Genomic DNA, 25,658 nt, shown 5'->3' on the forward strand with positions numbered 1-25,658 from the left:
AACGATGTCCTTGGGCATCTCCCTGAACTGGTAGACCAGACGCTGGCCCTCCACCTTGGAGAGGATTCCCCTCTGATAGTAGTACCTGCCCCCCCCCCACACACACACACACACACACACACACACACAACCCAACACATTTCAAACACAGCAACCTCCATCACATGAATACAGGACCCTCTAAACATATACAGTTACATATACATCTCACCGGCCTGCAGTACCATGTGGTATCAATGTTATGAGTGGAAAGTGAAAAACAGTGGTGTGGTGTGTAGGGTGGTGTGTAGGGTGGTGGAGGTGTGTAAGGTGGTGGTGGTGTGTAGGGTGGTGGTGGTGTGTAGGGTGGTGGTGGTGTGTAGGGTGGTGGTGGTGTGTAGGGTGGTGGTGGTGTGTAGGGTAATGGTGGTGTGTAGGGTGGTGGAGGTGTGTAGGGTGGTGTGGTGGAGGTGTGTAAGGTGGTGTGGTGTGTAGGGTGGTGTGGTGGTGGTGTCTGTAGGGTGGTGGAGGTGTGGTGTCTGTAGGGTGGTGGAGGTGTGGTGTCTGTAGGGTGGTGGAGGTGTGGTGTCTGTAGGGTGGTGTGGTGTGGTGTCTGTAGGGTGGTGTGGTGTCTGTAGGGTGGTGTGGTGTCTGTAGGGTGGTGTGGAGGTGTGTAAGGTGGTGGAGGTGTGTAAGGAGGGTGTGGTGTGTAGGGTGGTGTGGTGGAGGTGTGTAAGGAGGGTGTGGTGTGTAGGGTGGTGTGGTGGAGGTGTGTAAGGAGGGTGTGGTGTGTAGGGTGGTGTGGTGGAGGTGTGTAAGGAGGGTGTGGTGTGTAGGGTGGTGTGGTGGAGGTGTGTAAGGTGGTGTGATGTGTAGGGTAGTGTGGTGGAGATGTGTAAGGTGGTGTGGTGTTTGTAGGGTGGTGTGGTGTGTAGGGTGGTGTGGTGTAGGGTAGTGTGGTGGAGGTGTGTGTAGGGTGGTGTGGTGGAGGTGTGTGTAGGGTGGTGTGGTGGAGGTGTGTGTAGGGTGGTGTGGTGGAGGTGTGTGTAGGGTGGTGGAGGTGTGTGTAGGGTGGTGTGGTGTCTGTAGGGTGGTGTGGTGTCTGTAGGGTGGTGTGGTGTCTGTAGGGTGGTGTGGTGTCTGTAGGGTGGTGTGGTGTGTGTAAGGTGGTGGAGGTGTGTGTAAGGTGGTGGAGGTGTGTGTAAGGTGGTGGAGGTGTGTAGGGTGGTGTGGTGTCTGTAAGGTGGTGGAGGTGTGTGTAGGGTGGTGGAGGTGTGTGTAGGGTGGTGGAGGTGTGTGTAGGGTGGTGGAGGTGTGTAGGGTGGTGGAGGTGTGTGTAGGGTGGTGGAGGTGTGTAGGGTGGTGGAGGTGTGTAGGGTGGTGGAGGTGTGTGTAGGGTGGTGGAGGTGTGTGTAGGGTGGTGGAGGTGTGTGTAGGGTGGTGGAGGTGTGTGTAGGGTGGTGGAGGTGTGTGTAGGGTGGTGTGGTGGAGGTGTGTAAGGAGGTGTGGTGTGTGGTGTGGTGGAGGTGTGTAAGGTGGTGTGGTGTGTAGGGTGGTGGAGGTGTGTAGGGTGGTGTGGTGTAGGGTAGTGTGGTGGAGGTGTGTGTAGGGTGGTGTGGTGGAGGTGTGTGTAGGGTGGTGTGGTGGAGGTGTGTGTAGGGTGGTGTGGTGGAGGTGTGTGTAGGGTGGTGGAGGTGTGTGTAGGGTGGTGGAGGTGTGTGTAGGGTGGTGGAGGTGTGTGTAGGGTGGTGGAGGTGTCTGTAGGGTGGTGTGGTGTCTGTAGGGTGGTGTGGTGTCTGTAGGGTGGTGTGGTGTGTGTAAGGTGGTGGAGGTGTGTGTAAGGTGCTGGAGGTGTGTAGGGTGGTGTGGTGTCTGTAAGGTGGTGTGGTGTCTGTAAGGTGGTGGAGGTGTGTGTAGGGTGGTGGAGGTGTGTGTAGGGTGGTGGAGGTGTGTGTAGGGTGGTGGAGGTGTGTGTAGGGTGGTGGAGGTGTGTAGGGTGGTGGAGGTGTGTAGGGTGGTGGAGGTGTGTGTAGGGTGGTGGAGGTGTGTGTAGGGTGGTGGAGGTGTGTGTAGGGTGGTGGAGGTGTGTGTAGGGTGGTGGAGGTGTGTGTAGGGTGGTGGAGGTGTGTGTAGGGTGGTGGAGGTGTGTGTAGGGTGGTGTGGTGGAGGTGTGTAAGGAGGTGTGGTGTGTGGTGTGGTGGAGGTGTGTAAGGTGGTGTGGTGTGTAGGGTGGTGGAGGTGTGTAGGGTGGTGTGGTGTAGGGTAGTGTGGTGGAGGTGTGTGTAGGGTGGTGTGGTGGAGGTGTGTGTAGGGTGGTGGAGGTGTGTGTAGGGTGGTGGAGGTGTGTGTAGGGTGGTGGAGGTGTGTGTAGGGTGGTGGAGGTGTCTGTAGGGTGGTGGAGGTGTCTGTAGGGTGGTGTGGTGTCTGTAGGGTGGTGTGGTGTCTGTAGGGTGGTGTGGTGTCTGTAGGGTGGTGTGGTGTCTGTAGGGTGGTGTGGTGTCTGTAAGGTGGTGGAGGTGTGTAGGGTGGTGGAGGTGTGTGTAGGGTGGTGGAGGTGTGTGTAGGGTGGTGGAGGTGTGTGTAGGGTGGTGGAGGTGTGTAGGGTGGTGTGGTGGAGGTGTGTAAGGAGGGTGTGGTGTGTGGTGTGGTGGAGGTGTGTAAGGTGGTGGAGGTGTGTAGGGTGGTGGAGGTGTGTAGGGTGGTGGAGGTGTGTGTAGGGTGGTGGAGGTGTGTGTAGGGTGGTGGAGGGGTGTGTATGGTGGTGGAGGGGTGTGTAGGGTGGTGGAGGGGTGTAGGGTGGTGGAGGTGTGTAGGGTGGTGGAGGTGTGTAGGGTGGTGTGGTGGAGGTGTGTAAGGAGGGTGTGGTGTGTGGTGTGGTGGAGGTGTGTGAGGTGGTGTGGTGTGTAGGGTGGTGGAGGTGTGTAGGGTGGTGGAGGTGTGTAGGGTGGTGGAGGTGTGTAAGGTGGTGGAGGTGTGTAAGGTGGTGGAGGTGTGTAAGGTGGTGGAGGTGTGTAAGGTGGTGTGGTGGAGGTGTGTAAGGTTGCGTGTGTAGGGTAGTGTGGTGGAGGTGTGTAGGGTGGTGGAGGTGTGTAAGGTTGCGTGTGTAGGGTGGTGGAGGTGTGTAGGGTGGTGGAGGTGTGTAAGGTGGTGGAGGTGTGTAAGGTGGTGGAGGTGTGTAGGGTGGTGGAGGTGTGTAGGGTGGTGGAGGTGTGTAGGGTGGTGGAGGTGTGTAGGGTGGTGGAGGTGTGTAAGGTTGTGTGGTGTGTAAGGTGGTGTGTGTAGGGTAGTGTGGTGGAGGTGTGTAGGGTGGTGGAGGTGTGTAGGGTGGTGGAGGTGTGTAAGGTTGTGTGTGTGGGGTAGGGTGGTGGAGGTGTGTAGGGTGGTGGAGGTGTGTAAGGTTGTGTGTGTAGGGTAGGGTGGTGGAGGTGTGTAGGGTGGTGCAGGTGTGTAGGGTGGTGGAGGTGTGTAGGGTGGTGCAGGTGTGTAGGGTGGTGCAGGTGTGTAGGGTGGTGCAGGTGTGTAGGGTGGTGTGGTGGAGGTGTGTAAGGTGGTGTGGTGTGTAAGGTGGTGTGGTGTGTAAGGTGGTGTGGTGTGTAAGGTGGGTGTGGTGTAGGGTGGTGTGGTGGAGGTGTGTGTAGGGTGGTGGAGGTGTGTGTAGGGTGGTGGAGGTGTGTGTAGGGTGGTGGAGGTGTGTGTGTAGGGTGGTGGAGGTGTGTGTGTAGGGTGGTGGAGGTGTGTGTAGGGTGGTGTGGTGTCTGTAGGGTGGTGTGGTGTCTGTAGGGTGGTGTGGTGTCTGTAGGGTGGTGTGGTGTGTGTAGGGTGGTGGAGGGGTGTGTAGGGTGGTGGAGGGGTGTGTAGGGTGGTGGAGGGGTGTGTAGGGTGGTGGAGGGGTGTGTAGGGTGGTGTGGTGTCTGTAAGGTGGTGTGGTGTCTGTAAGGTGGTGTGGTGTCTGTAAGGTGGTGTGGTGTCTGTAAGGTGGTGGAGGTGTGTGTAGGGTGGTGGAGGTGTGTGTAGGGTGGTGGAGGTGTGTGTAGGGTGGTGGAGGTGTGTGTAGGGTGGTGGAGGTGTGTAGGGTGGTGTGGTGGAGGTGTGTAAGGAGGGTGTGGTGTGTGGTGTGGTGGAGGTGTGTAAGGTGGTGTGGTGTGTAGGGTGGTGGAGGTGTGTAGGGTGGTGTGGTGTAGGGTGGTGTGGTGTAGGGTAGTGTGGTGGAGGTGTGTGTAGGGTGGTGTGGTGGAGGTGTGTGTAGGGTGGTGTGGTGGAGGTGTGTGTAGGGTGGTGGAGGTGTGTGTAGGGTGGTGTGGTGTGTGTAGGGTGGTGTGGTGTGTGTAGGGTGGTGTGGTGTGTGTAGGGTGGTGTGGTGTGTGTAGGGTGGTGTGGTGTCTGTAAGGTGGTGGAGGTGTGTAGGGTGGTGGAGGTGTGTAGGGTGGTGGAGGTGTGTAGGGTGGTGGAGGTGTGTGTAGGGTGGTGGAGGTGTGTGTAGGGTGGTGGAGGTGTGTGTAGGGTGGTGGAGGTGTGTAAGGAGGGTGTGGTGTGTGGTGTGGTGGAGGTGTGTAGGGTGGTGGAGGTGTGTAGGGTGGTGGAGGTGTGTAAGGTGGTGGAGGTGTGTGTAGGGTGGTGGAGGTGTGTGTAGGGTGGTGGAGGTGTGTGTAGGGTGGTGGAGGTGTGTAGGGTGGTGTGGTGGAGGTGTGTAAGGAGGGTGTGGTGTGTGGTGTGGTGGAGGTGTGTAAGGTGGTGTGGTGTGTAGGGTGGTGGAGGTGTGTAGGGTGGTGTGGTGTAGGGTGGTGTGGTGTAGGGTAGTGTGGTGGAGGTGTGTGTAGGGTGGTGTGGTGGAGGTGTGTGTAGGGTGGTGTGGTGGAGGTGTGTGTAGGGTGGTGGAGGTGTGTGTAGGGTGGTGTGGTGTGTGTAGGGTGGTGTGGTGTGTGTAGGGTGGTGTGGTGTGTGTAGGGTGGTGTGGTGTGTGTAGGGTGGTGTGGTGTCTGTAAGGTGGTGGAGGTGTGTAGGGTGGTGGAGGTGTGTAGGGTGGTGGAGGTGTGTAGGGTGGTGGAGGTGTGTGTAGGGTGGTGGAGGTGTGTGTAGGGTGGTGGAGGTGTGTGTAGGGTGGTGGAGGTGTGTAAGGAGGGTGTGGTGTGTGGTGTGGTGGAGGTGTGTAGGGTGGTGGAGGTGTGTAGGGTGGTGGAGGTGTGTAAGGTGGTGGAGGTGTGTGTAGGGTGGTGGAGGTGTGTGTAGGGTGGTGGAGGTGTGTGTAGGGTGGTGGAGGTGTGTAAGGAGGGTGTGGTGTGTGGTGTGGTGGAGGTGTGTAGGGTGGTGGAGGTGTGTAGGGTGGTGGAGGTGTGTAAGGTGGTGGAGGTGTGTGTAGGGTGGTGGAGGTGTGTGTAGGGTGGTGGAGGTGTGTGTAGGGTGGTGGAGGTGTGGAGGTGTGTAGGGTGGTGGAGGTGTGTAGGGTGGTGTGGTGGAGGTGTGTAAGGAGGGTGTGGTGTGTGGTGTGGTGGAGGTGTGTAGGGTGGTGGAGGTGTGTAGGGTGGTGGAGGTGTGTAGGGTGGTGGAGGTGTGTAAGGTGGTGGAGGTGTGTAAGGTGGTGGAGGTGTGTAAGGTGGTGGAGGTGTGTAAGGTTGCGTGTGTAGGGTAGTGTGGTGGAGGTGTGTAGGGTGGTGGAGGTGTGTAAGGTTGCGTGTGTAGGGTGGTGGAGGTGTGTAGGGTGGTGGAGGTGTGTAAGGTGGTGGAGGTGTGTAAGGTGGTGTGGTGGAGGTGTGTAGGGTGGTGGAGGTGTGTAAGGTGGTGGAGGTGTGTAGGGTGGTGGAGGTGTGTAAGGTTGTGTGGTGTGTAGGGTGGTGTGGTGGAGGTGTGTAAGGTGGTGTGTGTAGGGTAGTGTGGTGGAGGTGTGTAGGGTGGTGGAGGTGTGTAGGGTGGTGTGGTGGAGGTGTGTAAGGAGGGTGTGGTGTGTGGTGTGGTGGAGGTGTGTAAGGTGGTGGAGGTGTGTAAGGTGGTGTGGTGGAGGTGTGTAAGGTTGCGTGTGTAGGGTAGTGTGGTGGAGGTGTGTAGGGTGGTGGAGGTGTGTAAGGTTGCGTGTGTAGGGTGGTGGAGGTGTGTAGGGTGGTGGAGGTGTGTAAGGTGGTGGAGGTGTGTAAGGTGGTGGAGGTGTGTGTAGGGTGGTGGAGGTGTGTGTAGGGTGGTGGAGGTGTGTGTAGGGTGGTGGAGGTGTGGAGGTGTGTAGGGTGGTGGAGGTGTGTAGGGTGGTGTGGTGGAGGTGTGTAAGGAGGGTGTGGTGTGTGGTGTGGTGGAGGTGTGTAGGGTGGTGGAGGTGTGTAGGGTGGTGGAGGTGTGTAGGGTGGTGGAGGTGTGTAAGGTGGTGGAGGTGTGTAAGGTGGTGGAGGTGTGTAAGGTGGTGGAGGTGTGTAAGGTTGCGTGTGTAAGGTGGTGTGGTGGAGGTGTGTAAGGTTGCGTGTGTAGGGTAGTGTGGTGGAGGTGTGTAGGGTGGTGGAGGTGTGTAAGGTTGCGTGTGTAGGGTGGTGGAGGTGTGTGGTGTGGTGGAGGTGTGTAGGGTGGTGGAGGTGTGTAGGGTGGTGGAGGTGTGTAAGGTGGTGGAGGTGTGTGTAGGGTGGTGGAGGTGTGTGTAGGGTGGTGGAGGTGTGTGTAGGGTGGTGGAGGTGTGGAGGTGTGTAGGGTGGTGGAGGTGTGTAGGGTGGTGTGGTGGAGGTGTGTAAGGAGGGTGTGGTGTGTGGTGTGGTGGAGGTGTGTAGGGTGGTGGAGGTGTGTAGGGTGGTGGAGGTGTGTAGGGTGGTGGAGGTGTGTAAGGTGGTGGAGGTGTGTAAGGTGGTGGAGGTGTGTAAGGTGGTGGAGGTGTGTAAGGTTGCGTGTGTAGGGTAGTGTGGTGGAGGTGTGTAGGGTGGTGGAGGTGTGTAAGGTTGCGTGTGTAGGGTGGTGGAGGTGTGTAGGGTGGTGGAGGTGTGTAAGGTGGTGGAGGTGTGTAAGGTGGTGTGGTGGAGGTGTGTAGGGTGGTGGAGGTGTGTAAGGTGGTGGAGGTGTGTAGGGTGGTGGAGGTGTGTAAGGTTGTGTGGTGTGTAGGGTGGTGTGGTGGAGGTGTGTAAGGTGGTGTGTGTAGGGTAGTGTGGTGGAGGTGTGTAGGGTGGTGGAGGTGTGTAGGGTGGTGTGGTGGAGGTGTGTAAGGAGGGTGTGGTGTGTGGTGTGGTGGAGGTGTGTAAGGTGGTGGAGGTGTGTAAGGTGGTGTGGTGGAGGTGTGTAAGGTTGCGTGTGTAGGGTAGTGTGGTGGAGGTGTGTAGGGTGGTGGAGGTGTGTAAGGTTGCGTGTGTAGGGTGGTGGAGGTGTGTAGGGTGGTGGAGGTGTGTAAGGTGGTGGAGGTGTGTAAGGTTGCGTGTGTAGGGTAGTGTGGTGGAGGTGTGTAGGGTGGTGGAGGTGTGTAAGGTTGCGTGTGTAGGGTGGTGGAGGTGTGTAGGGTGGTGGAGGTGTGTAAGGTGGTGGAGGTGTGTAAGGTGGTGTGGTGGAGGTGTGTAGGGTGGTGGAGGGGTGTGTAGGGTGGTGGAGGTGTGTGTAGGGTGGTGGAGGTGTGTGTAGGGTGGTGGAGGTGTGTGTAGGGTGGTGTGGTGTCTGTAGGGTGGTGTGGTGTGTGTAGGGTGGTGTGGTGTGTGTAAGGTGGTGGAGGTGTGTGTAAGGTGGTGGAGGTGTGTGTAGGGTGGTGGAGGGGTGTGTAGGGTGGTGTGGTGTCTGTAAGGTGGTGTGGTGTCTGTAGGGTGGTGGAGGTGTGTGTAGGATGGTGGAGGTGTGTGTAGGGTGGTGGAGGTGTGTGTAGGGTGGTGGAGGTGTGTGTAGGGTGGTGGAGGTGTGTAGGGTGGTGTGGTGGAGGTGTGTAAGGAGGGTGTGGTGTGTGGTGTGGTGGAGGTGTGTAAGGTGGTGTGGTGTGTAGGGTGGTGGAGGTGTGTAGGGTGGTGGAGGTGTGTAAGGTGGTGGAGGTGTGTAAGGTGGTGGAGGTGTGTAGGGTGGTGTGGTGGAGGTGTGTAAGGTTGCGTGTGTAGGGTAGTGTGGTGGAGGTGTGTAGGGTGGTGGAGGTGTGTAAGGTTGCGTGTGTAGGGTGGTGGAGGTGTGTAGGGTGGTGGAGGTGTGTAAGGTGGTGGAGGTGTGTAAGGTGGTGTGGTGGAGGTGTGTAAGGTGGTGGAGGTGTGTAGGGTGGTGTGGTGTGTAGGGTGGTGGAGGTGTGTAAGGTTGTGTGGTGTGTAGGGTGGTGTGGTGGAGGTGTGTAAGGTTGTGTGTGTAGGGTAGTGTGGTGGAGGTGTGTAGGGTGGTGGAGGTGTGTAGGGTAGTGTGGTGGAGGTGTGTAGGGTGGTGGAGGTGTGTAGGGTGGTGGAGGTGTGCAGGGTGGTGGAGGTGTGTAAGGTTGTGTGTGTAGGGTAGGGTGGTGGAGGTGTGTAGGGTGGTGCAGGTGTGTAGGGTGGTGCAGGTGTGTAGGGTGGTGGAGGTGTGTGTAGGGTGGTGGAGGTGTGTGTAGGGTGGTGGAGGTGTGTGTAGGGTGGTGGAGGTGTGTAAGGTGGTGGAGGTGTGTAAGGTGGTGGAGGTGTGTAAGGTGGTGGAGGTGTGTAGGGTGGTGTGGTGTGTAGGGTGGTGGAGGTGTGTAAGGTTGTGTGGTGTGTAAGGTTGTGTGGTGTGTAGGGTGGTGTGGTGGAGGTGTGTAAGGTTGTGTGTGTAGGGTAGTGTGGTGGAGGTGCGTAGGGTGGTGGAGGTGTGTGTAGGGTGGTGTGGTGGAGGTGTGTGTAGGGTGGTGGAGGTGTGTGTAGGGTGGTGGAGGTGTGTGTAGGGTGGTGGAGGTGTGTGTAGGGTGGTGGAGGTGTGTAAGGTTGTGTGTGTAGGGTAGGGTGGTGGAGGTGTGTAGGGTGGTGGAGGTGTGTAGGGTGGTGCAGGTGTGTAGGGTGGTGCAGGTGTGTAGGGTAGTGTGGTGGAGGTGTGTAAGGTGGTGTGGTGGAGGTGTGTAAGGTGGTGTGGTGTGTAAGGTGGTGTGGTGGAGGTGTGTAAGGTGGGTGTGGTGTAGGGTGGTGTGGTGGAGGTGTGTGTAGGGTGGTGTGGTGGAGGTGTGTGTAGGGTGGTGTGGTGGAGGTGTGTGTAGGGTGGTGGAGGTGTGTGTAGGGTGGTGGAGGTGTGTGTAGGGTGGTGGAGGTGTGTGTAGGGTGGTGTGGTGTCTGTAGGGTGGTGTGGTGTCTGTAGGGTGGTGTGTGTGTAGGGTGGTGTGGTGTGTGTAAGGTGGTGGAGGTGTGTGTAAGGTGGTGGAGGTGTGTGTAGGGTGGTGGAGGGGTGTGTAGGGTGGTGTGGTGTCTGTAAGGTGGTGTGGTGTCTGTAGGGTGGTGGAGGTGTGTGTAGGGTGGTGGAGGTGTGTGTAGGGTGGTGGAGGTGTGTGTAGGGTGGTGGAGGTGTGTGTAGGGTGGTGGAGGTGTGTAGGGTGGTGTGGTGGAGGTGTGTAAGGAGGGTGTGGTGTGTGGTGTGGTGGAGGTGTGTAAGGTGGTGTGGTGTGTAGGGTGGTGGAGGTGTGTAGGGTGGTGGAGGTGTGTAAGGTGGTGGAGGTGTGTAAGGTGGTGGAGGTGTGTAGGGTGGTGTGGTGGAGGTGTGTAAGGTTGCGTGTGTAGGGTAGTGTGGTGGAGGTGTGTAGGGTGGTGGAGGTGTGTAAGGTTGCGTGTGTAGGGTGGTGGAGGTGTGTAGGGTGGTGGAGGTGTGTAAGGTGGTGGAGGTGTGTAAGGTGGTGTGGTGGAGGTGTGTAAGGTGGTGGAGGTGTGTAGGGTGGTGTGGTGTGTAGGGTGGTGGAGGTGTGTAAGGTTGTGTGGTGTGTAGGGTGGTGTGGTGGAGGTGTGTAAGGTTGTGTGTGTAGGGTAGTGTGGTGGAGGTGTGTAGGGTGGTGGAGGTGTGTAGGGTAGTGTGGTGGAGGTGTGTAGGGTGGTGGAGGTGTGTAGGGTGGTGGAGGTGTGTAGGGTGGTGGAGGTGTGTAAGGTTGTGTGTGTAGGGTAGGGTGGTGGAGGTGTGTAGGGTGGTGCAGGTGTGTAGGGTGGTGCAGGTGTGTAGGGTGGTGGAGGTGTGTGTAGGGTGGTGGAGGTGTGTGTAGGGTGGTGGAGGTGTGTGTAGGGTGGTGGAGGTGTGTAAGGTGGTGTGGTGGAGGTGTGTAAGGTGGTGGAGGTGTGTAAGGTGGTGGAGGTGTGTAGGGTGGTGTGGTGTGTAGGGTGGTGGAGGTGTGTAAGGTTGTGTGGTGTGTAAGGTTGTGTGGTGTGTAGGGTGGTGTGGTGGAGGTGTGTAAGGTTGTGTGTAGGGTAGTGTGGTGGAGGTGTGTAGGGTGGTGGAGGTGTGTAGGGTGGTGGAGGTGTGTAGGGTGGTGGAGGTGTGTAAGGTTGTGTGTGTAGGGTAGGGTGGTGGAGGTGTGTAGGGTGGTGGAGGTGTGTAGGGTGGTGCAGGTGTGTAGGGTGGTGCAGGTGTGTAGGGTGGTGGAGGTGTGTGTAGGGTGGTGGAGGTGTGTGTAGGGTGGTGGAGGTGTGTGTAGGGTGGTGTGGTGGAGGTGTGTAAGGAGGGTGTGGTGTGTGGTGTGGTGGAGGTGTGTAAGGTGGTGTGGTGTGTAGGGTGGTGGAGGTGTGTGTAGGGTGGTGGAGGTGTGTAGGGTGGTGCAGGTGTGTAGGGTGGTGCAGGTGTGTGTAGGGTGGTGTGGTGGAGGTGTGTAAGGAGGGTGTGGTGTGTGGTGTGGTGGAGGTGTGTAAGGTGGTGTGGTGTGTAGGGTGGTGGAGGTGTGTAGGGTGGTGGAGGTGTGTAAGGTGGAGGAGGTGTGTAAGGTGGAGGAGGTGTGTAGGGTGGTGGAGGTGTGTAGGGTGGTGGAGGTGTGTAGGGTGGTGTGGTGGAGGTGTGTAAGGTTGCGTGTGTAGGGTAGTGTGGTGGAGGTGTGTAGGGTGGTGGAGGTGTGTAAGGTTGCGTGTGTAGGGTGGTGGAGGTGTGTAAGGTGGTGTGGTGGAGGTGTGTAGGGTGGTGGAGGTGTGTAAGGTGGTGGAGGTGTGTAAGGTGGTGGAGGTGTGTAAGGTGGTGGAGGTGTGTAGGGTGGTGGAGGTGTGTAAGGTTGTGTGGTGTGTAGGGTGGTGTGGTGGAGGTGTGTAAGGTTGTGTGTGTAGGGTAGTGTGGTGGAGGTGTGTAGGGTGGTGGAGGTGTGTAGGGTGGTGGAGGTGTGTAAGGTTGTGTGTGTAGGGTAGGGTGGTGGAGGTGTGTAAGGTTGTGTGTGTAGGGTAGGGTGGTGGAGGTGTGTAGGGTGGTGCAGGTGTGTAGGGTAGTGTGGTGGAGGTGTGTAAGGTGGTGTGGTGGAGGTGTGTAAGGTGGTGTGGTGGAGGTGTGTAAGGTGGGTGTGGTGTAGGGTGGTGTGGTGGAGGTGGGTGTAGGGTGGTGGAGGTGTGTGTAGGGTGGTGGAGGTGTGTGTAGGGTGGTGTGGTGTCTGTAGGGTGGTGTGGTGTGTGTAGGGTGGTGTGGTGTGTGTAGGGTGGTGTGGTGTGTGTAGGGTGGTGTGGTGTGTGGTGTCTGTAAGGTGGTGTGGTGTCTGTAAGGTGGTGGAGGTGTGTGTAGGGTGGTGGAGGTGTGTGTAGGGTGGTGGAGGTGTGTGTAGGGTGGTGTGGTGGAGGTGTGTAAGGAGGGTGTGGTGTGTGGTGTGGTGGAGGTGTGTAAGGTGGTGGAGGTGTGTAGGGTGGTGGAGGTGTGTAGGGTGGTGGAGGTGTGTAGGGTGGTGGAGGTGTGTAGGGTGGTGGAGGTGTGTAAGGTGGTGTGGTGGAGGTGTGTAGGGTGGTGTGGTGTGTAGGGTGGTGGAGGTGTGTAGGGTGGTGGAGGTGTGTAAGGTTGTGTGGTGTGTAGGGTGGTGTGGTGGAGGTGTGTAAGGTTGTGTGTGTAGGGTAGGGTGGTGGAGGTGTGTAGGGTGGTGGAGGTGTGTAGGGTGGTGGAGGTGTGTAGGGTGGTGGAGGTGTGTAAGGTTGTGTGTGTAGGGTAGGGTGGTGGAGGTGTGTAGGGTGGTGGAGGTGTGTAGGGTGGTGCAGGTGTGTAGGGTGGTGCAGGTGTGTAGGGTGGTGCAGGTGTGTAGGGTGGTGGAGGTGTGTAGGGTGGTGGAGGTGTGTAAGGTGGTGTGGTGTGTAGGGTGGTGTGTAGGGTGGTGCAGGTGTGTAGGGTGGTGCAGGTGTGTAGGGTGGTGCAGGTGTGTAGGGTGGTGGAGGTGTGTAGGGTGGTGGAGGTGTGTAAGGTGGTGTGGTGTGTAGGGTGGTGTGGTGTGTAGGGTGGTGTGGTGGAGGTGTGTAAGGTTGTGTGTGTAGGGTAGTGTGGTGGAGGTGTGTAGGGTGGTGGAGGTGTGTAGGGTGGTGTGGTGGAGGTGTGTAAGGTTGTGTGTGTAGGGTAGGGTGGTGGAGGTGTGTAGGGTGGTGGAGGTGTGTAGGGTGGTGCAGGTGTGTAGGGTGGTGGAGGTGTGTGTAGGGTGGTGGAGGTGTGTGTAGGGTGGTGGAGGTGTGTGTAGGGTGGTGTGGTGGAGGTGTGTAAGGAGGGTGTGGTGTGTGGTGTGGTGGAGGTGTGTAAGGTGGTGTGGTGTGTAGGGTGGTGGAGGTGTGTGTAGGGTGGTGGAGGTGTGTGTAGGGTGGTGGAGGTGTGTAGGGTGGTGCAGGTGTGTAGGGTGGTGCAGGTGTGTAGGGTGGTGGAGGTGTGTGTAGGGTGGTGGAGGTGTGTGTAGGGTGGTGGAGGTGTGTGTAGGGTGGTGGAGGTGTGTAAGGAGGGTGTGGTGTGTGGTGTGGTGGAGGTGTGTAAGGTGGTGTGGTGTGTAGGGTGGTGGAGGTGTGTGTAGGGTGGTGGAGGTGTGTGTAGGGTGGTGGAGGTGTGTGTAGGGTGGTGGAGGTGTGTGTAGGGTGGTGGAGGTGTGTAGGGTGGTGTGGTGGAGGTGTGTAAGGAGGGTGTGGTGTGTGGTGTGGTGGAGGTGTGTAAGGTGGTGTGGTGTGTAGGGTGGTGGAGGTGTGTAGGGTGGTGGAGGTGTGTAGGGTGGTGGAGGTGTGTAAGGTGGAGGAGGTGTGTAAGGTGGAGGAGGTGTGTAAGGTGGTGGAGGTGTGTAGGGTGGTGGAGGTGTGTAGGGTGGTGTGGTGGAGGTGTGTAAGGTTGCGTGTGTAGGGTAGTGTGGTGGAGGTGTGTAGGGTGGTGGAGGTGTGTAAGGTGGTGGAGGTGTGTAAGGTGGTGTGGTGGAGGTGTGTAGGGTGGTGTGGTGTGTAGGGTGGTGGAGGTGTGTAGGGTGGTGGAGGTGTGTAAGGTTGTGTGGTGTGTAGGGTGGTGTGGTGGAGGTGTGTAAGGTTGTGTGTGTAGGGAAGGGTGGTGGAGGTGTGTAGGGTGGTGGAGGTGTGTAGGGTGGTGGAGGTGTGTAGGGTGGTGGAGGTGTGTAAGGTGGTGTGGTGGAGGTGTGTAGGGTGGTGGAGGTGTGTAAGGTGGTGGAGGTGTGTAAGGTGGTGGAGGTGTGTAAGGTGGTGGAGGTGTGTAGGGTGGTGGAGGTGTGTAAGGTTGTGTGGTGTGTAGGGTGGTGTGGTGGAGGTGTGTAAGGTTGTGTGTGTAGGGTAGTGTGGTGGAGGTGTGTAGGGTGGTGGAGGTGTGTAGGGTGGTGGAGGTGTGTAAGGTTGTGTGTGTAGGGTAGGGTGGTGGAGGTGTGTAAGGTTGTGTGTGTAGGGTAGGGTGGTGGAGGTGTGTAGGGTGGTGCAGGTGTGTAGGGTAGTGTGGTGGAGGTGTGTAAGGTGGTGTGGTGGAGGTGTGTAAGGTGGTGTGGTGGAGGTGTGTAAGGTGGGTGTGGTGTAGGGTGGTGTGGTGGAGGTGGGTGTAGGGTGGTGGAGGTGTGTGTAGGGTGGTGGAGGTGTGTGTAGGGTGGTGTGGTGTCTGTAGGGTGGTGTGGTGTGTGTAGGGTGGTGTGGTGTGTAAGGTGGTGGAGGTGTGTAGGGTGGTGGAGGTGTGTAGGGTGGTGTGGTGGAGGTGTGTAAGGTTGCGTGTGTAGGGTAGTGTGGTGGAGGTGTGTAGGGTGGTGGAGGTGTGTAGGGTGGTGGAGGTGTGTAGGGTGGTGGAGGTGTGTAAGGTGGTGGAGGTGTGTAAGGTGGTGTGGTGGAGGTGTGTAGGGTGGTGTGGTGTGTAGGGTGGTGGAGGTGTGTAGGGTGGTGGAGGTGTGTAAGGTTGTGTGGTGTGTAGGGTGGTGTGGTGGAGGTGTGTAAGGTTGTGTGTGTAGGGTAGGGTGGTGGAGGTGTGTAGGGTGGTGGAGGTGTGTAGGGTGGTGGAGGTGTGTAGGGTGGTGGAGGTGTGTAAGGTTGTGTGTGTAGGGTAGGGTGGTGGAGGTGTGTAGGGTGGTGGAGGTGTGTAGGGTGGTGCAGGTGTGTAGGGTGGTGCAGGTGTGTAGGGTGGTGGAGGTGTGTAGGGTGGTGGAGGTGTGTAAGGTGGTGTGGTGTGTAGGGTGGTGTGTAGGGTGGTGCAGGTGTGTAGGGTGGTGCAGGTGTGTAGGGTGGTGCAGGTGTGTAGGGTGGTGGAGGTGTGTAGGGTGGTGGAGGTGTGTAAGGTGGTGTGGTGTGTAGGGTGGTGTGGTGTGTAGGGTGGTGTGGTGGAGGTGTGTAAGGTTGTGTGTGTAGGGTAGTGTGGTGGAGGTGTGTAGGGTGGTGGAGGTGTGTAGGGTGGTGTGGTGGAGGTGTGTAAGGTTGTGTGTGTAGGGTAGGGTGGTGGAGGTGTGTAGGGTGGTGGAGGTGTGTAGGGTGGTGGAGGTGTGTAGGGTGGTGCAGGTGTGTAGGGTGGTGGAGGTGTGTGTAGGGTGGTGGAGGTGTGTGTAGGGTGGTGGAGGTGTGTGTAGGGTGGTGTGGTGGAGGTGTGTAAGGAGGGTGTGGTGTGTGGTGTGGTGGAGGTGTGTAAGGTGGTGTGGTGTGTAGGGTGGTGGAGGTGTGTGTAGGGTGGTGGAGGTGTGTGTAGGGTGGTGGAGGTGTGTAGGGTGGTGGAGGTGTGTAGGGTGGTGCAGGTGTGTAGGGTGGTGCAGGTGTGTAGGGTGGTGGAGGTGTGTGTAGGGTGGTGGAGGTGTGTGTAGGGTGGTGGAGGTGTGTGTAGGGTGGTGTGGTGGAGGTGTGTAAGGAGGGTGTGGTGTGTGGTGTGGTGGAGGTGTGTAAGGTGGTGTGGTGTGTAGGGTGGTGGAGGTGTGTGTAGGGTGGTGCAGGTGTGTAGGGTGGTGCAGGTGTGTAGGGTGGTGGAGGTGTGTGTAGGGTGGTGGAGGTGTGTGTAGGGTGGTGGAGGTGTGTGTAGGGTGGTGTGGTGGAGGTGTGTAAGGAGGGTGTGGTGTGTGGTGTGGTGGAGGTGTGTAAGGTGGTGTGGTGTGTAGGGTGGTGGAGGTGTGTGTAGGGTGGTGGAGGTGTGTGTAGGGTGGTGGAGGTGTGTGTAGGGTGGTGGAGGTGTGTAGGGTGGTGTGGTGGAGGTGTGTAAGGAGGGTGTGGTGTGTGGTGTGGTGGAGGTGTGTAAGGTGGTGTGGTGTGTAGGGTGGTGGAGGTGTGTAGGGTGGTGGAGGTGTGTAGGGTGGTGGAGGTGTGTAAGGTGGAGGAGGTGTGTAAGGTGGAGGAGGTGTGTAAGGTGGTGGAGGTGTGTAGGGTGGTGGAGGTGTGTAGGGTGGTGTGGTGGAGGTGTGTAAGGTTGCGTGTGTAGGGTAGTGTGGTGGAGGTGTGTAGGGTGGTGGAGGTGTGTAGGGTGGTGGAGGTGTGTAAGGTGGTGGAGGTGTGTAAGGTTGTGTGTGTAGGGTAGGGTGGTGGAGGTGTGTAAGGTTGCGTGTGTAGGGTGGTGGAGGTGTGTAGGGTGGTGGAGGTGTGTAAGGTGGTGGAGGTGTGTAAGGTGGTGTGGTGGAGGTGTGTAGGGTGGTGGAGGTGTGTAAGGTGGTGGAGGTGTGTAGGGTGGTGGAGGTGTGTAAGGTTGTGTGGTGTGTAGGGTGGTGTGGTGGAGGTGTGTAAGGTGGTGTGTGTAGGGTAGTGTGGTGGAGGTGTGTAGGGTGGTGGAGGTGTGTAGGGTGGTGTGGTGGAGGTGTGTAAGGAGGGTGTGGTGTGTGGTGTGGTGGAGGTGTGTAAGGTGGTGGAGGTGTGTAAGGTGGTGTGGTGGAGGTGTGTAAGGTTGCGTGTGTAGGGTAGTGTGGTGGAGGTGTGTAGGGTGGTGGAGGTGTGTAAGGTTGCGTGTGTAGGGTGGTGGAGGTGTGTAGGGTGGTGGAGGTGTGTAAGGTGGTGGAGGTGTGTAAGGTTGCGTGTGTAGGGTAGTGTGGTGGAGGTGTGTAGGGTGGTGGAGGTGTGTAAGGTTGCGTGTGTAGGGTGGTGGAGGTGTGTAGGGTGGTGGAGGTGTGTAAGGTGGTGGAGGTGTGTAAGGTGGTGTGGTGGAGGTGTGTAGGGTGGTGGAGGGGTGTGTAGGGTGGTGGAGGTGTGTGTAGGGTGGTGGAGGTGTGTGTAGGGTGGTGGAGGTGTGTGTAGGGTGGTGGAGGTGTGTGTAGGGTGGTGTGGTGTCTGTAGGGTGGTGTGGTGTGTGTAGGGTGGTGTGGTGTGTGTAAGGTGGTGGAGGTGTGTGTAAGGTGGTGGAGGTGTGTGTAGGGTGGTGGAGGGGTGTGTAGGGTGGTGTGGTGTCTGTAAGGTGGTGTGGTGTCTGTAGGGTGGTGGAGGTGTGTGTAGGATGGTGGAGGTGTGTGTAGGGTGGTGGAGGTGTGTGTAGGGTGGTGGAGGTGTGTGTAGGGTGGTGGAGGTGTGTAGGGTGGTGTGGTGGAGGTGTGTAAGGAGGGTGTGGTGTGTGGTGTGGTGGAGGTGTGTAAGGTGGTGTGGTGTGTAGGGTGGTGGAGGTGTGTAGGGTGGTGGAGGTGTGTAAGGTGGTGGAGGTGTGTAAGGTGGTGGAGGTGTGTAGGGTGGTGTGGTGGAGGTGTGTAAGGTTGCGTGTGTAGGGTAGTGTGGTGGAGGTGTGTAGGGTGGTGGAGGTGTGTAAGGTTGCGTGTGTAGGGTGGTGGAGGTGTGTAAGGTGGTGGAGGTGTGTAAGGTGGTGTGGTGGAGGTGTGTAAGGTGGTGGAGGTGTGTAGGGTGGTGTGGTGTGTAGGGTGGTGGAGGTGTGTAAGGTTGTGTGGTGTGTAGGGTGGTGTGGTGGAGGTGTGTAAGGTTGTGTGTGTAGGGTAGTGTGGTGGAGGTGTGTAGGGTGGTGGAGGTGTGTAGGGTAGTGTGGTGGAGGTGTGTAGGGTGGTGGAGGTGTGTAGGGTGGTGGAGGTGTGCAGGGTGGTGGAGGTGTGTAAGGTTGTGTGTGTAGGGTAGGGTGGTGGAGGTGTGTAGGGTGGTGCAGGTGTGTAGGGTGGTGCAGGTGTGTAGGGTGGTGGAGGTGTGTGTAGGGTGGTGGAGGTGTGTGTAGGGTGGTGGAGGTGTGTGTAGGGTGGTGGAGGTGTGTAAGGTGGTGGAGGTGTGTAAGGTGGTGGAGGTGTGTAAGGTGGTGGAGGTGTGTAGGGTGGTGTGGTGTGTAGGGTGGTGGAGGTGTGTAAGGTTGTGTGGTGTGTAAGGTTGTGTGGTGTGTAGGGTGGTGTGGTGGAGGTGTGTAAGGTTGTGTGTGTAGGGTAGTGGAGGTGCGTAGGGTGGTGGAGGTGTGTAAGGTGGTGGAGGTGTGTAAGGTGGTGCAGGTGTGTAGGGTGGTGCAGGTGTGTAGGGTGGTGGAGGTGTGTAGGGTGGTGGAGGTGTGTAAGGTGGTGTGGTGTGTAGGGTGGTGTGTAGGGTGGTGCAGGTGTGTAGGGTGGTGCAGGTGTGTAGGGTGGTGCAGGTGTGTAGGGTGGTGGAGGTGTGTAGGGTGGTGGAGGTGTGTAAGGTGGTGTGGTGTGTAGGGTGGTGTGGTGTGTAGGGTGGTGTGGTGGAGGTGTGTAAGGTTGTGTGTGTAGGGTAGTGTGGTGGAGGTGTGTAGGGTGGTGGAGGTGTGTAGGGTGGTGTGGTGGAGGTGTGTAAGGTTGTGTGTGTAGGGTAGGGTGGTGGAGGTGTGTAGGGTGGTGGAGGTGTGTAGGGTGGTGCAGGTGTGTAGGGTGGTGGAGGTGTGTGTAGGGTGGTGGAGGTGTGTGTAGGGTGGTGGAGGTGTGTGTAGGGTGGTGTGGTGGAGGTGTGTAAGGAGGGTGTGGTGTGTGGTGTGGTGGAGGTGTGTAAGGTGGTGTGGTGTGTAGGGTGGTGGAGGTGTGTGTAGGGTGGTGGAGGTGTGTGTAGGGTGGTGGAGGTGTGTAGGGTGGTGGAGGTGTGTAGGGTGGTGCAGGTGTGTAGGGTGGTGCAGGTGTGTAGGGTGGTGGAGGTGTGTGTAGGGTGGTGGAGGTGTGTGTAGGGTGGTGGAGGTGTGTGTAGGGTGGTGTGGTGGAGGTGTGTAAGGAGGGTGTGGTGTGTGGTGTGGTGGAGGTGTGTAAGGTGGTGTGGTGTGTAGGGTGGTGGAGGTGTGTGTAGGGTGGTGCAGGTGTGTAGGGTGGTGCAGGTGTGTAGGGTGGTGGAGGTGTGTGTAGGGTGGTGGAGGTGTGTGTAGGGTGGTGGAGGTGTGTGTAGGGTGGTGTGGTGGAGGTGTGTAAGGAGGGTGTGGTGTGTGGTGTGGTGGAGGTGTGTAAGGTGGTGTGGTGTGTAGGGTGGTGGAGGTGTGTGTAGGGTGGTGGAGGTGTGTGTAGGGTGGTGGAGGTGTGTGTAGGGTGGTGGAGGTGTGTAGGGTGGTGTGGTGGAGGTGTGTAAGGAGGGTGTGGTGTGTGGTGTGGTGGAGGTGTGTAAGGTGGTGTGGTGTGTAGGGTGGTGGAGGTGTGTAGGGTGGTGGAGGTGTGTAGGGTGGTGGAGGTGTGTAAGGTGGAGGAGGTGTGTAAGGTGGAGGAGGTGTGTAAGGTGGTGGAGGTGTGTAGGGTGGTGGAGGTGTGTAGGGTGGTGTGGTGGAGGTGTGTAAGGTTGCGTGTGTAGGGTAGTGTGGTGGAGGTGTGTAGGGTGGTGGAGGTGTGTAGGGTGGTGGAGGTGTGTAAGGTGGTGGAGGTGTGTAAGGTTGTGTGTGTAGGGTAGGGTGGTGGAGGTGTGTAAGGTTGCGTGTGTAGGGTGGTGGAGGTGTGTAGGGTGGTGGAGGTGTGTAAGGTGGTGGAGGTGTGTAAGGTGGTGTGGTGGAGGTGTGTAGGGTGGTGGAGGTGTGTAAGGTGGTGGAGGTGTGTAGGGTGGTGGAGGTGTGTAAGGTTGTGTGGTGTGTAGGGTGGTGTGGTGGAGGTGTGTAAGGTGGTGTGTGTAGGGTAGTGTGGTGGAGGTGTGTAGGGTGGTGGAGGTGTGTAGGGTGGTGTGGTGGAGGTGTGTAAGGAGGGTGTGGTGTGTGGTGTGGTGGAGGTGTGTAAGGTGGTGGAGGTGTGTAAGGTGGTGTGGTGGAGGTGTGTAAGGTTGCGTGTGTAGGGTAGTGTGGTGGAGGTGTGTAGGGTGGTGGAGGTGTGTAAGGTTGCGTGTGTAGGGTGGTGGAGGTGTGTAGGGTGGTGGAGGTGTGTAAGGTGGTGGAGGTGTGTAAGGTTGCGTGTGTAGGGTAGTGTGGTGGAGGTGTGTAGGGTGGTGGAGGTGTGTAAGGTTGCGTGTGTAGGGTGGTGGAGGTGTGTAGGGTGGTGGAGGTGTGTAAGGTGGTGGAGGTGTGTAAGGTGGTGTGGTGGAGGTGTGTAGGGTGGTGGAGGGGTGTGTAGGGTGGTGGAGGTGTGTGTAGGGTGGTGGAGGTGTGTGTAGGGTGGTGGAGGTGTGTGTAGGGTGGTGGAGGTGTGTGTAGGGTGGTGTGGTGTCTGTAGGGTGGTGTGGTGTGTGTAGGGTGGTGTGGTGTGTGTAAGGTGGTGGAGGTGTGTGTAAGGTGGTGGAGGTGTGTGTAGGGTGGTGGAGGGGTGTGTAGGGTGGTGTGGTGTCTGTAAGGTGGTGTGGTGTCTGTAGGGTGGTGGAGGTGTGTGTAGGATGGTGGAGGTGTGTGTAGGGTGGTGGAGGTGTGTGTAGGGTGGTGGAGGTGTGTGTAGGGTGGTGGAGGTGTGTAGGGTGGTGTGGTGGAGGTGTGTAAGGAGGGTGTGGTGTGTGGTGTGGTGGAGGTGTGTAAGGTGGTGTGGTGTGTAGGGTGGTGGAGGTGTGTAGGGTGGTGGAGGTGTGTAAGGTGGTGGAGGTGTGTAAGGTGGTGGAGGTGTGTAGGGTGGTGTGGTGGAGGTGTGTAAGGTTGCGTGTGTAGGGTAGTGTGGTGGAGGTGTGTAGGGTGGTGGAGGTGTGTAAGGTTGCGTGTGTAGGGTGGTGGAGGTGTGTAGGGTGGTGGAGGTGTGTAAGGTGGTGGAGGTGTGTAAGGTGGTGTGGTGGAGGTGTGTAAGGTGGTGGAGGTGTGTAGGGTGGTGTGGTGTGTAGGGTGGTGGAGGTGTGTAAGGTTGTGTGGTGTGTAGGGTGGTGTGGTGGAGGTGTGTAAGGTTGTGTGTGTAGGGTAGTGTGGTGGAGGTGTGTAGGGTGGTGGAGGTGTGTAGGGTAGTGTGGTGGAGGTGTGTAGGGTGGTGGAGGTGTGTAGGGTGGTGGAGGTGTGTAGGGTGGTGGAGGTGTGCAGGGTGGTGGAGGTGTGTAAGGTTGTGTGTGTAGGGTAGGGTGGTGGAGGTGTGTAGGGTGGTGCAGGTGTGTAGGGTGGTGCAGGTGTGTAGGGTGGTGGAGGTGTGTGTAGGGTGGTGGAGGTGTGTGTAGGGTGGTGGAGGTGTGTGTAGGGTGGTGGAGGTGTGTAAGGTGGTGGAGGTGTGTAAGGTGGTGGAGGTGTGTAAGGTGGTGGAGGTGTGTAGGGTGGTGTGGTGTGTAGGGTGGTGGAGGTGTGTAAGGTTGTGTGGTGTGTAAGGTTGTGTGGTGTGTAGGGTGGTGTGGTGGAGGTGTGTAAGGTTGTGTGTGTAGGGTAGTGTGGTGGAGGTGCGTAGGGTGGTGGAGGTGTGTGTAGGGTGGTGTGGTGGAGGTGTGTGTAGGGTGGTGGAGGTGTGTGTAGGGTGGTGGAGGTGTGTGTAGGGTGGTGGAGGTGTGTGTAGGGTGGTGGAGGTGTGTAAGGTTGTGTGTGTAGGGTAGGGTGGTGGAGGTGTGTAGGGTGGTGGAGGTGTGTAGGGTGGTGCAGGTGTGTAGGGTGGTGCAGGTGTGTAGGGTAGTGTGGTGGAGGTGTGTAAGGTGGTGTGGTGGAGGTGTGTAAGGTGGTGTGGTGTGTAAGGTGGTGTGGTGGAGGTGTGTAAGGTGGGTGTGGTGTAGGGTGGTGTGGTGGAGGTGTGTGTAGGGTGGTGTGGTGGAGGTGTGTGTAGGGTGGTGTGGTGGAGGTGTGTGTAGGGTGGTGGAGGTGTGTGTAGGGTGGTGGAGGTGTGTGTAGGGTGGTGGAGGTGTGTGTAGGGTGGTGTGGTGTCTGTAGGGTGGTGTGTGTGTAGGGTGGTGTGGTGTGTGTAAGGTGGTGGAGGTGTGTGTAAGGTGGTGGAGGTGTGTGTAGGGTGGTGGAGGGGTGTGTAGGGTGGTGTGGTGTCTGTAAGGTGGTGTGGTGTCTGTAGGGTGGTGGAGGTGTGTGTAGGGTGGTGGAGGTGTGTGTAGGGTGGTGGAGGTGTGTGTAGGGTGGTGGAGGTGTGTGTAGGGTGGTGGAGGTGTGTAGGGTGGTGTGGTGGAGGTGTGTAAGGAGGGTGTGGTGTGTGGTGTGGTGGAGGTGTGTAAGGTGGTGTGGTGTGTAGGGTGGTGGAGGTGTGTAGGGTGGTGGAGGTGTGTAAGGTGGTGGAGGTGTGTAAGGTGGTGGAGGTGTGTAGGGTGGTGTGGTGGAGGTGTGTAAGGTTGCGTGTGTAGGGTAGTGTGGTGGAGGTGTGTAGGGTGGTGGAGGTGTGTAAGGTTGCGTGTGTAGGGTGGTGGAGGTGTGTAGGGTGGTGGAGGTGTGTAAGGTGGTGGAGGTGTGTAAGGTGGTGTGGTGGAGGTGTGTAAGGTGGTGGAGGTGTGTAGGGTGGTGTGGTGTGTAGGGTGGTGGAGGTGTGTAAGGTTGTGTGGTGTGTAGGGTGGTGTGGTGGAGGTGTGTAAGGTTGTGTGTGTAGGGTAGTGTGGTGGAGGTGTGTAGGGTGGTGGAGGTGTGTAGGGTAGTGTGGTGGAGGTGTGTAGGGTGGTGGAGGTGTGTAGGGTGGTGGAGGTGTGTAGGGTGGTGGAGGTGTGTAAGGTTGTGTGTGTAGGGTAGGGTGGTGGAGGTGTGTAGGGTGGTGCAGGTGTGTAGGGTGGTGCAGGTGTGTAGGGTGGTGGAGGTGTGTGTAGGGTGGTGGAGGTGTGTGTAGGGTGGTGGAGGTGTGTGTAGGGTGGTGGAGGTGTGTAAGGTGGTGTGGTGGAGGTGTGTAAGGTGGTGGAGGTGTGTAAGGTGGTGGAGGTGTGTAGGGTGGTGTGGTGTGTAGGGTGGTGGAGGTGTGTAAGGTTGTGTGGTGTGTAAGGTTGTGTGGTGTGTAGGGTGGTGTGGTGGAGGTGTGTAAGGTTGTGTGTAGGGTAGTGTGGTGGAGGTGTGTAGGGTGGTGGAGGTGTGTAGGGTGGTGGAGGTGTGTAGGGTGGTGGAGGTGTGTAAGGTTGTGTGTGTAGGGTAGGGTGGTGGAGGTGTGTAGGGTGGTGGAGGTGTGTAGGGTGGTGCAGGTGTGTAGGGTGGTGCAGGTGTGTAGGGTGGTGGAGGTGTGTGTAGGGTGGTGGAGGTGTGTGTAGGGTGGTGGAGGTGTGTGTAGGGTGGTGTGGTGGAGGTGTGTAAGGAGGGTGTGGTGTGTGGTGTGGTGGAGGTGTGTAAGGTGGTGTGGTGTGTAGGGTGGTGGAGGTGTGTGTAGGGTGGTGGAGGTGTGTAGGGTGGTGCAGGTGTGTAGGGTGGTGCAGGTGTGTGTAGGGTGGTGTGGTGGAGGTGTGTAAGGAGGGTGTGGTGTGTGGTGTGGTGGAGGTGTGTAAGGTGGTGTGGTGTGTAGGGTGGTGGAGGTGTGTAGGGTGGTGGAGGTGTGTAAGGTGGAGGAGGTGTGTAAGGTGGAGGAGGTGTGTAGGGTGGTGGAGGTGTGTAGGGTGGTGGAGGTGTGTAGGGTGGTGTGGTGGAGGTGTGTAAGGTTGCGTGTGTAGGGTAGTGTGGTGGAGGTGTGTAGGGTGGTGGAGGTGTGTAAGGTTGCGTGTGTAGGGTGGTGGAGGTGTGTAAGGTGGTGTGGTGGAGGTGTGTAGGGTGGTGGAGGTGTGTAAGGTGGTGGAGGTGTGTAAGGTGGTGGAGGTGTGTAAGGTGGTGGAGGTGTGTAGGGTGGTGGAGGTGTGTAAGGTTGTGTGGTGTGTAGGGTGGTGTGGTGGAGGTGTGTAAGGTTGTGTGTGTAGGGTAGTGTGGTGGAGGTGTGTAGGGTGGTGGAGGTGTGTAGGGTGGTGGAGGTGTGTAAGGTTGTGTGTGTAGGGTAGGGTGGTGGAGGTGTGTAAGGTTGTGTGTGTAGGGTAGGGTGGTGGAGGTGTGTAGGGTGGTGCAGGTGTGTAGGGTAGTGTGGTGGAGGTGTGTAAGGTGGTGTGGTGGAGGTGTGTAAGGTGGTGTGGTGGAGGTGTGTAAGGTGGGTGTGGTGTAGGGTGGTGGAGGTGGGTGTAGGGTGGTGGAGGTGTGTGTAGGGTGGTGGAGGTGTGTGTAGGGTGGTGTGGTGTGTGTAGGGTGGTGTGGTGTGTGTAGGGTGGTGTGGTGTGTGTAGGGTGGTGTGGTGTGTGGTGTCTGTAAGGTGGTGTGGTGTCTGTAAGGTGGTGTGGTGTCTGTAAGGTGGTGTGGTGTCTGTAAGGTGGTGGAGGTGTGTGTAGGGTGGTGGAGGTGTGTGTAGGGTGGTGGAGGTGTGTGTAGGGTGGTGTGGTGGAGGTGTGTAAGGAGGGTGTGGTGTGTGGTGTGGTGGAGGTGTGTAAGGTGGTGGAGGTGTGTAGGGTGGTGGAGGTGTGTAGGGTGGTGGAGGTGTGTAGGGTGGTGGAGGTGTGTAGGGTGGTGGAGGTGTGTAAGGTGGTGTGGTGGAGGTGTGTAGGGTGGTGTGGTGTGTAGGGTGGTGGAGGTGTGTAGGGTGGTGGAGGTGTGTAAGGTTGTGTGGTGTGTAGGGTGGTGTGGTGGAGGTGTGTAAGGTTGTGTGTGTAGGGTAGGGTGGTGGAGGTGTGTAGGGTGGTGGAGGTGTGTAGGGTGGTGGAGGTGTGTAGGGTGGTGGAGGTGTGTAAGGTTGTGTGTGTAGGGTAGGGTGGTGGAGGTGTGTAGGGTGGTGGAGGTGTGTAGGGTGGTGCAGGTGTGTAGGGTGGTGCAGGTGTGTAGGGTGGTGCAGGTGTGTAGGGTGGTGGAGGTGTGTAAGGTGGTGTGGTGTGTAGGGTGGTGTGTAGGGTGGTGCAGGTGTGTAGGGTGGTGCAGGTGTGTAGGGTGGTGCAGGTGTGTAGGGTGGTGGAGGTGTGTAGGGTGGTGGAGGTGTGTAAGGTGGTGTGGTGTGTAGGGTGGTGTGGTGTGTAGGGTGGTGTGGTGGAGGTGTGTAAGGTTGTGTGTGTAGGGTAGTGTGGTGGAGGTGTGTAGGGTGGTGGAGGTGTGTAGGGTGGTGTGGTGGAGGTGTGTAAGGTTGTGTGTGTAGGGTAGGGTGGTGGAGGTGTGTAGGGTGGTGGAGGTGTGTAGGGTGGTGGAGGTGTGTAGGGTGGTGGAGGTGTGTAAGGTTGTGTGTGTAGGGTAGGGTGGTGGAGGTGTGTAGGGTGGTGGAGGTGTGTAGGGTGGTGCAGGTGTGTAGGGTGGTGCAGGTGTGTAGGGTGGTGCAGGTGTGTAGGGTGGTGGAGGTGTGTAGGGTGGTGGAGGTGTGTAAGGTGGTGTGGTGTGTAGGGTGGTGTGTAGGGTGGTGCAGGTGTGTAGGGTGGTGCAGGTGTGTAGGGTGGTGCAGGTGTGTAGGGTGGTGCAGGTGTGTAGGGTGGTGGAGGTGTGTAGGGTGGTGGAGGTGTGTAAGGTGGTGTGGTGTGTAGGGTGGTGTGGTGTGTAGGGTGGTGTGGTGGAGGTGTGTAAGGTTGTGTGTGTAGGGTAGTGTGGTGGAGGTGTGTAGGGTGGTGGAGGTGTGTAGGGTGGTGTGGTGGAGGTGTGTAAGGTTGTGTGTGTAGGGTAGGGTGGTGGAGGTGTGTAGGGTGGTGGAGGTGTGTAGGGTGGTGCAGGTGTGTAGGGTGGTGGAGGTGTGTGTAGGGTGGTGGAGGTGTGTGTAGGGTGGTGGAGGTGTGTAAGGAGGGTGTGGTGTGTGGTGTGGTGGAGGTGTGTAAGGTGGTGTGGTGTGTAGGGTGGTGGAGGTGTGTGTAGGGTGGTGGAGGTGTGTGTAGGGTGGTGGAGGTGTGTAGGGTGGTGCAGGTGTGTAGGGTGGTGCAGGTGTGTAGGGTGGTGGAGGTGTGTGTAGGGTGGTGGAGGTGTGTGTAGGGTGGTGGAGGTGTGTGTAGGGTGGTGTGGTGGAGGTGTGTAAGGAGGGTGTGGTGTGTGGTGTGGTGGAGGTGTGTAAGGTGGTGTGGTGTGTAGGGTGGTGGAGGTGTGTGTAGGGTGGTGGAGGTGTGTGTAGGGTGGTGGAGGTGTGTGTAGGGTGGTGGAGGTGTGTGTAGGGTGGTGGAGGTGTGTAGGGTGGTGTGGTGGAGGTGTGTAAGGAGGGTGTGGTGTGTGGTGTGGTGGAGGTGTGTAAGGTGGTGTGGTGTGTAGGGTGGTGGAGGTGTGTAGGGTGGTGGAGGTGTGTAGGGTGGTGGAGGTGTGTA

General features: G+C 58.1%; 1 protein-coding gene across 2 annotated transcripts in view; it reads right to left on the bottom strand.

Annotated features, from left to right (window-relative positions):
- elf2b (E74-like factor 2b (ets domain transcription factor)) overlaps window positions 1-25,658 on the bottom strand; it is a 71,607-nt gene that overhangs the window by 11,422 nt on the left and 34,527 nt on the right. For both annotated transcript variants that reach the window (XM_077012842.1, XM_077012851.1), the window contains one exon: window positions 1-85. This exon is cut by the window's left edge and continues 260 nt beyond it. In XM_077012842.1, coding sequence (XP_076868957.1) covers window positions 1-85 — 85 coding nt within the window. The remainder of the gene's footprint in view (window positions 86-25,658) is intronic.

The sequence above is a fragment of the Brachyhypopomus gauderio genome, chromosome 1 (genome assembly GCF_052324685.1).
Source record: "Brachyhypopomus gauderio isolate BG-103 chromosome 1, BGAUD_0.2, whole genome shotgun sequence".
Taxonomy (NCBI): domain Eukaryota; kingdom Metazoa; phylum Chordata; class Actinopteri; order Gymnotiformes; family Hypopomidae; genus Brachyhypopomus; species Brachyhypopomus gauderio.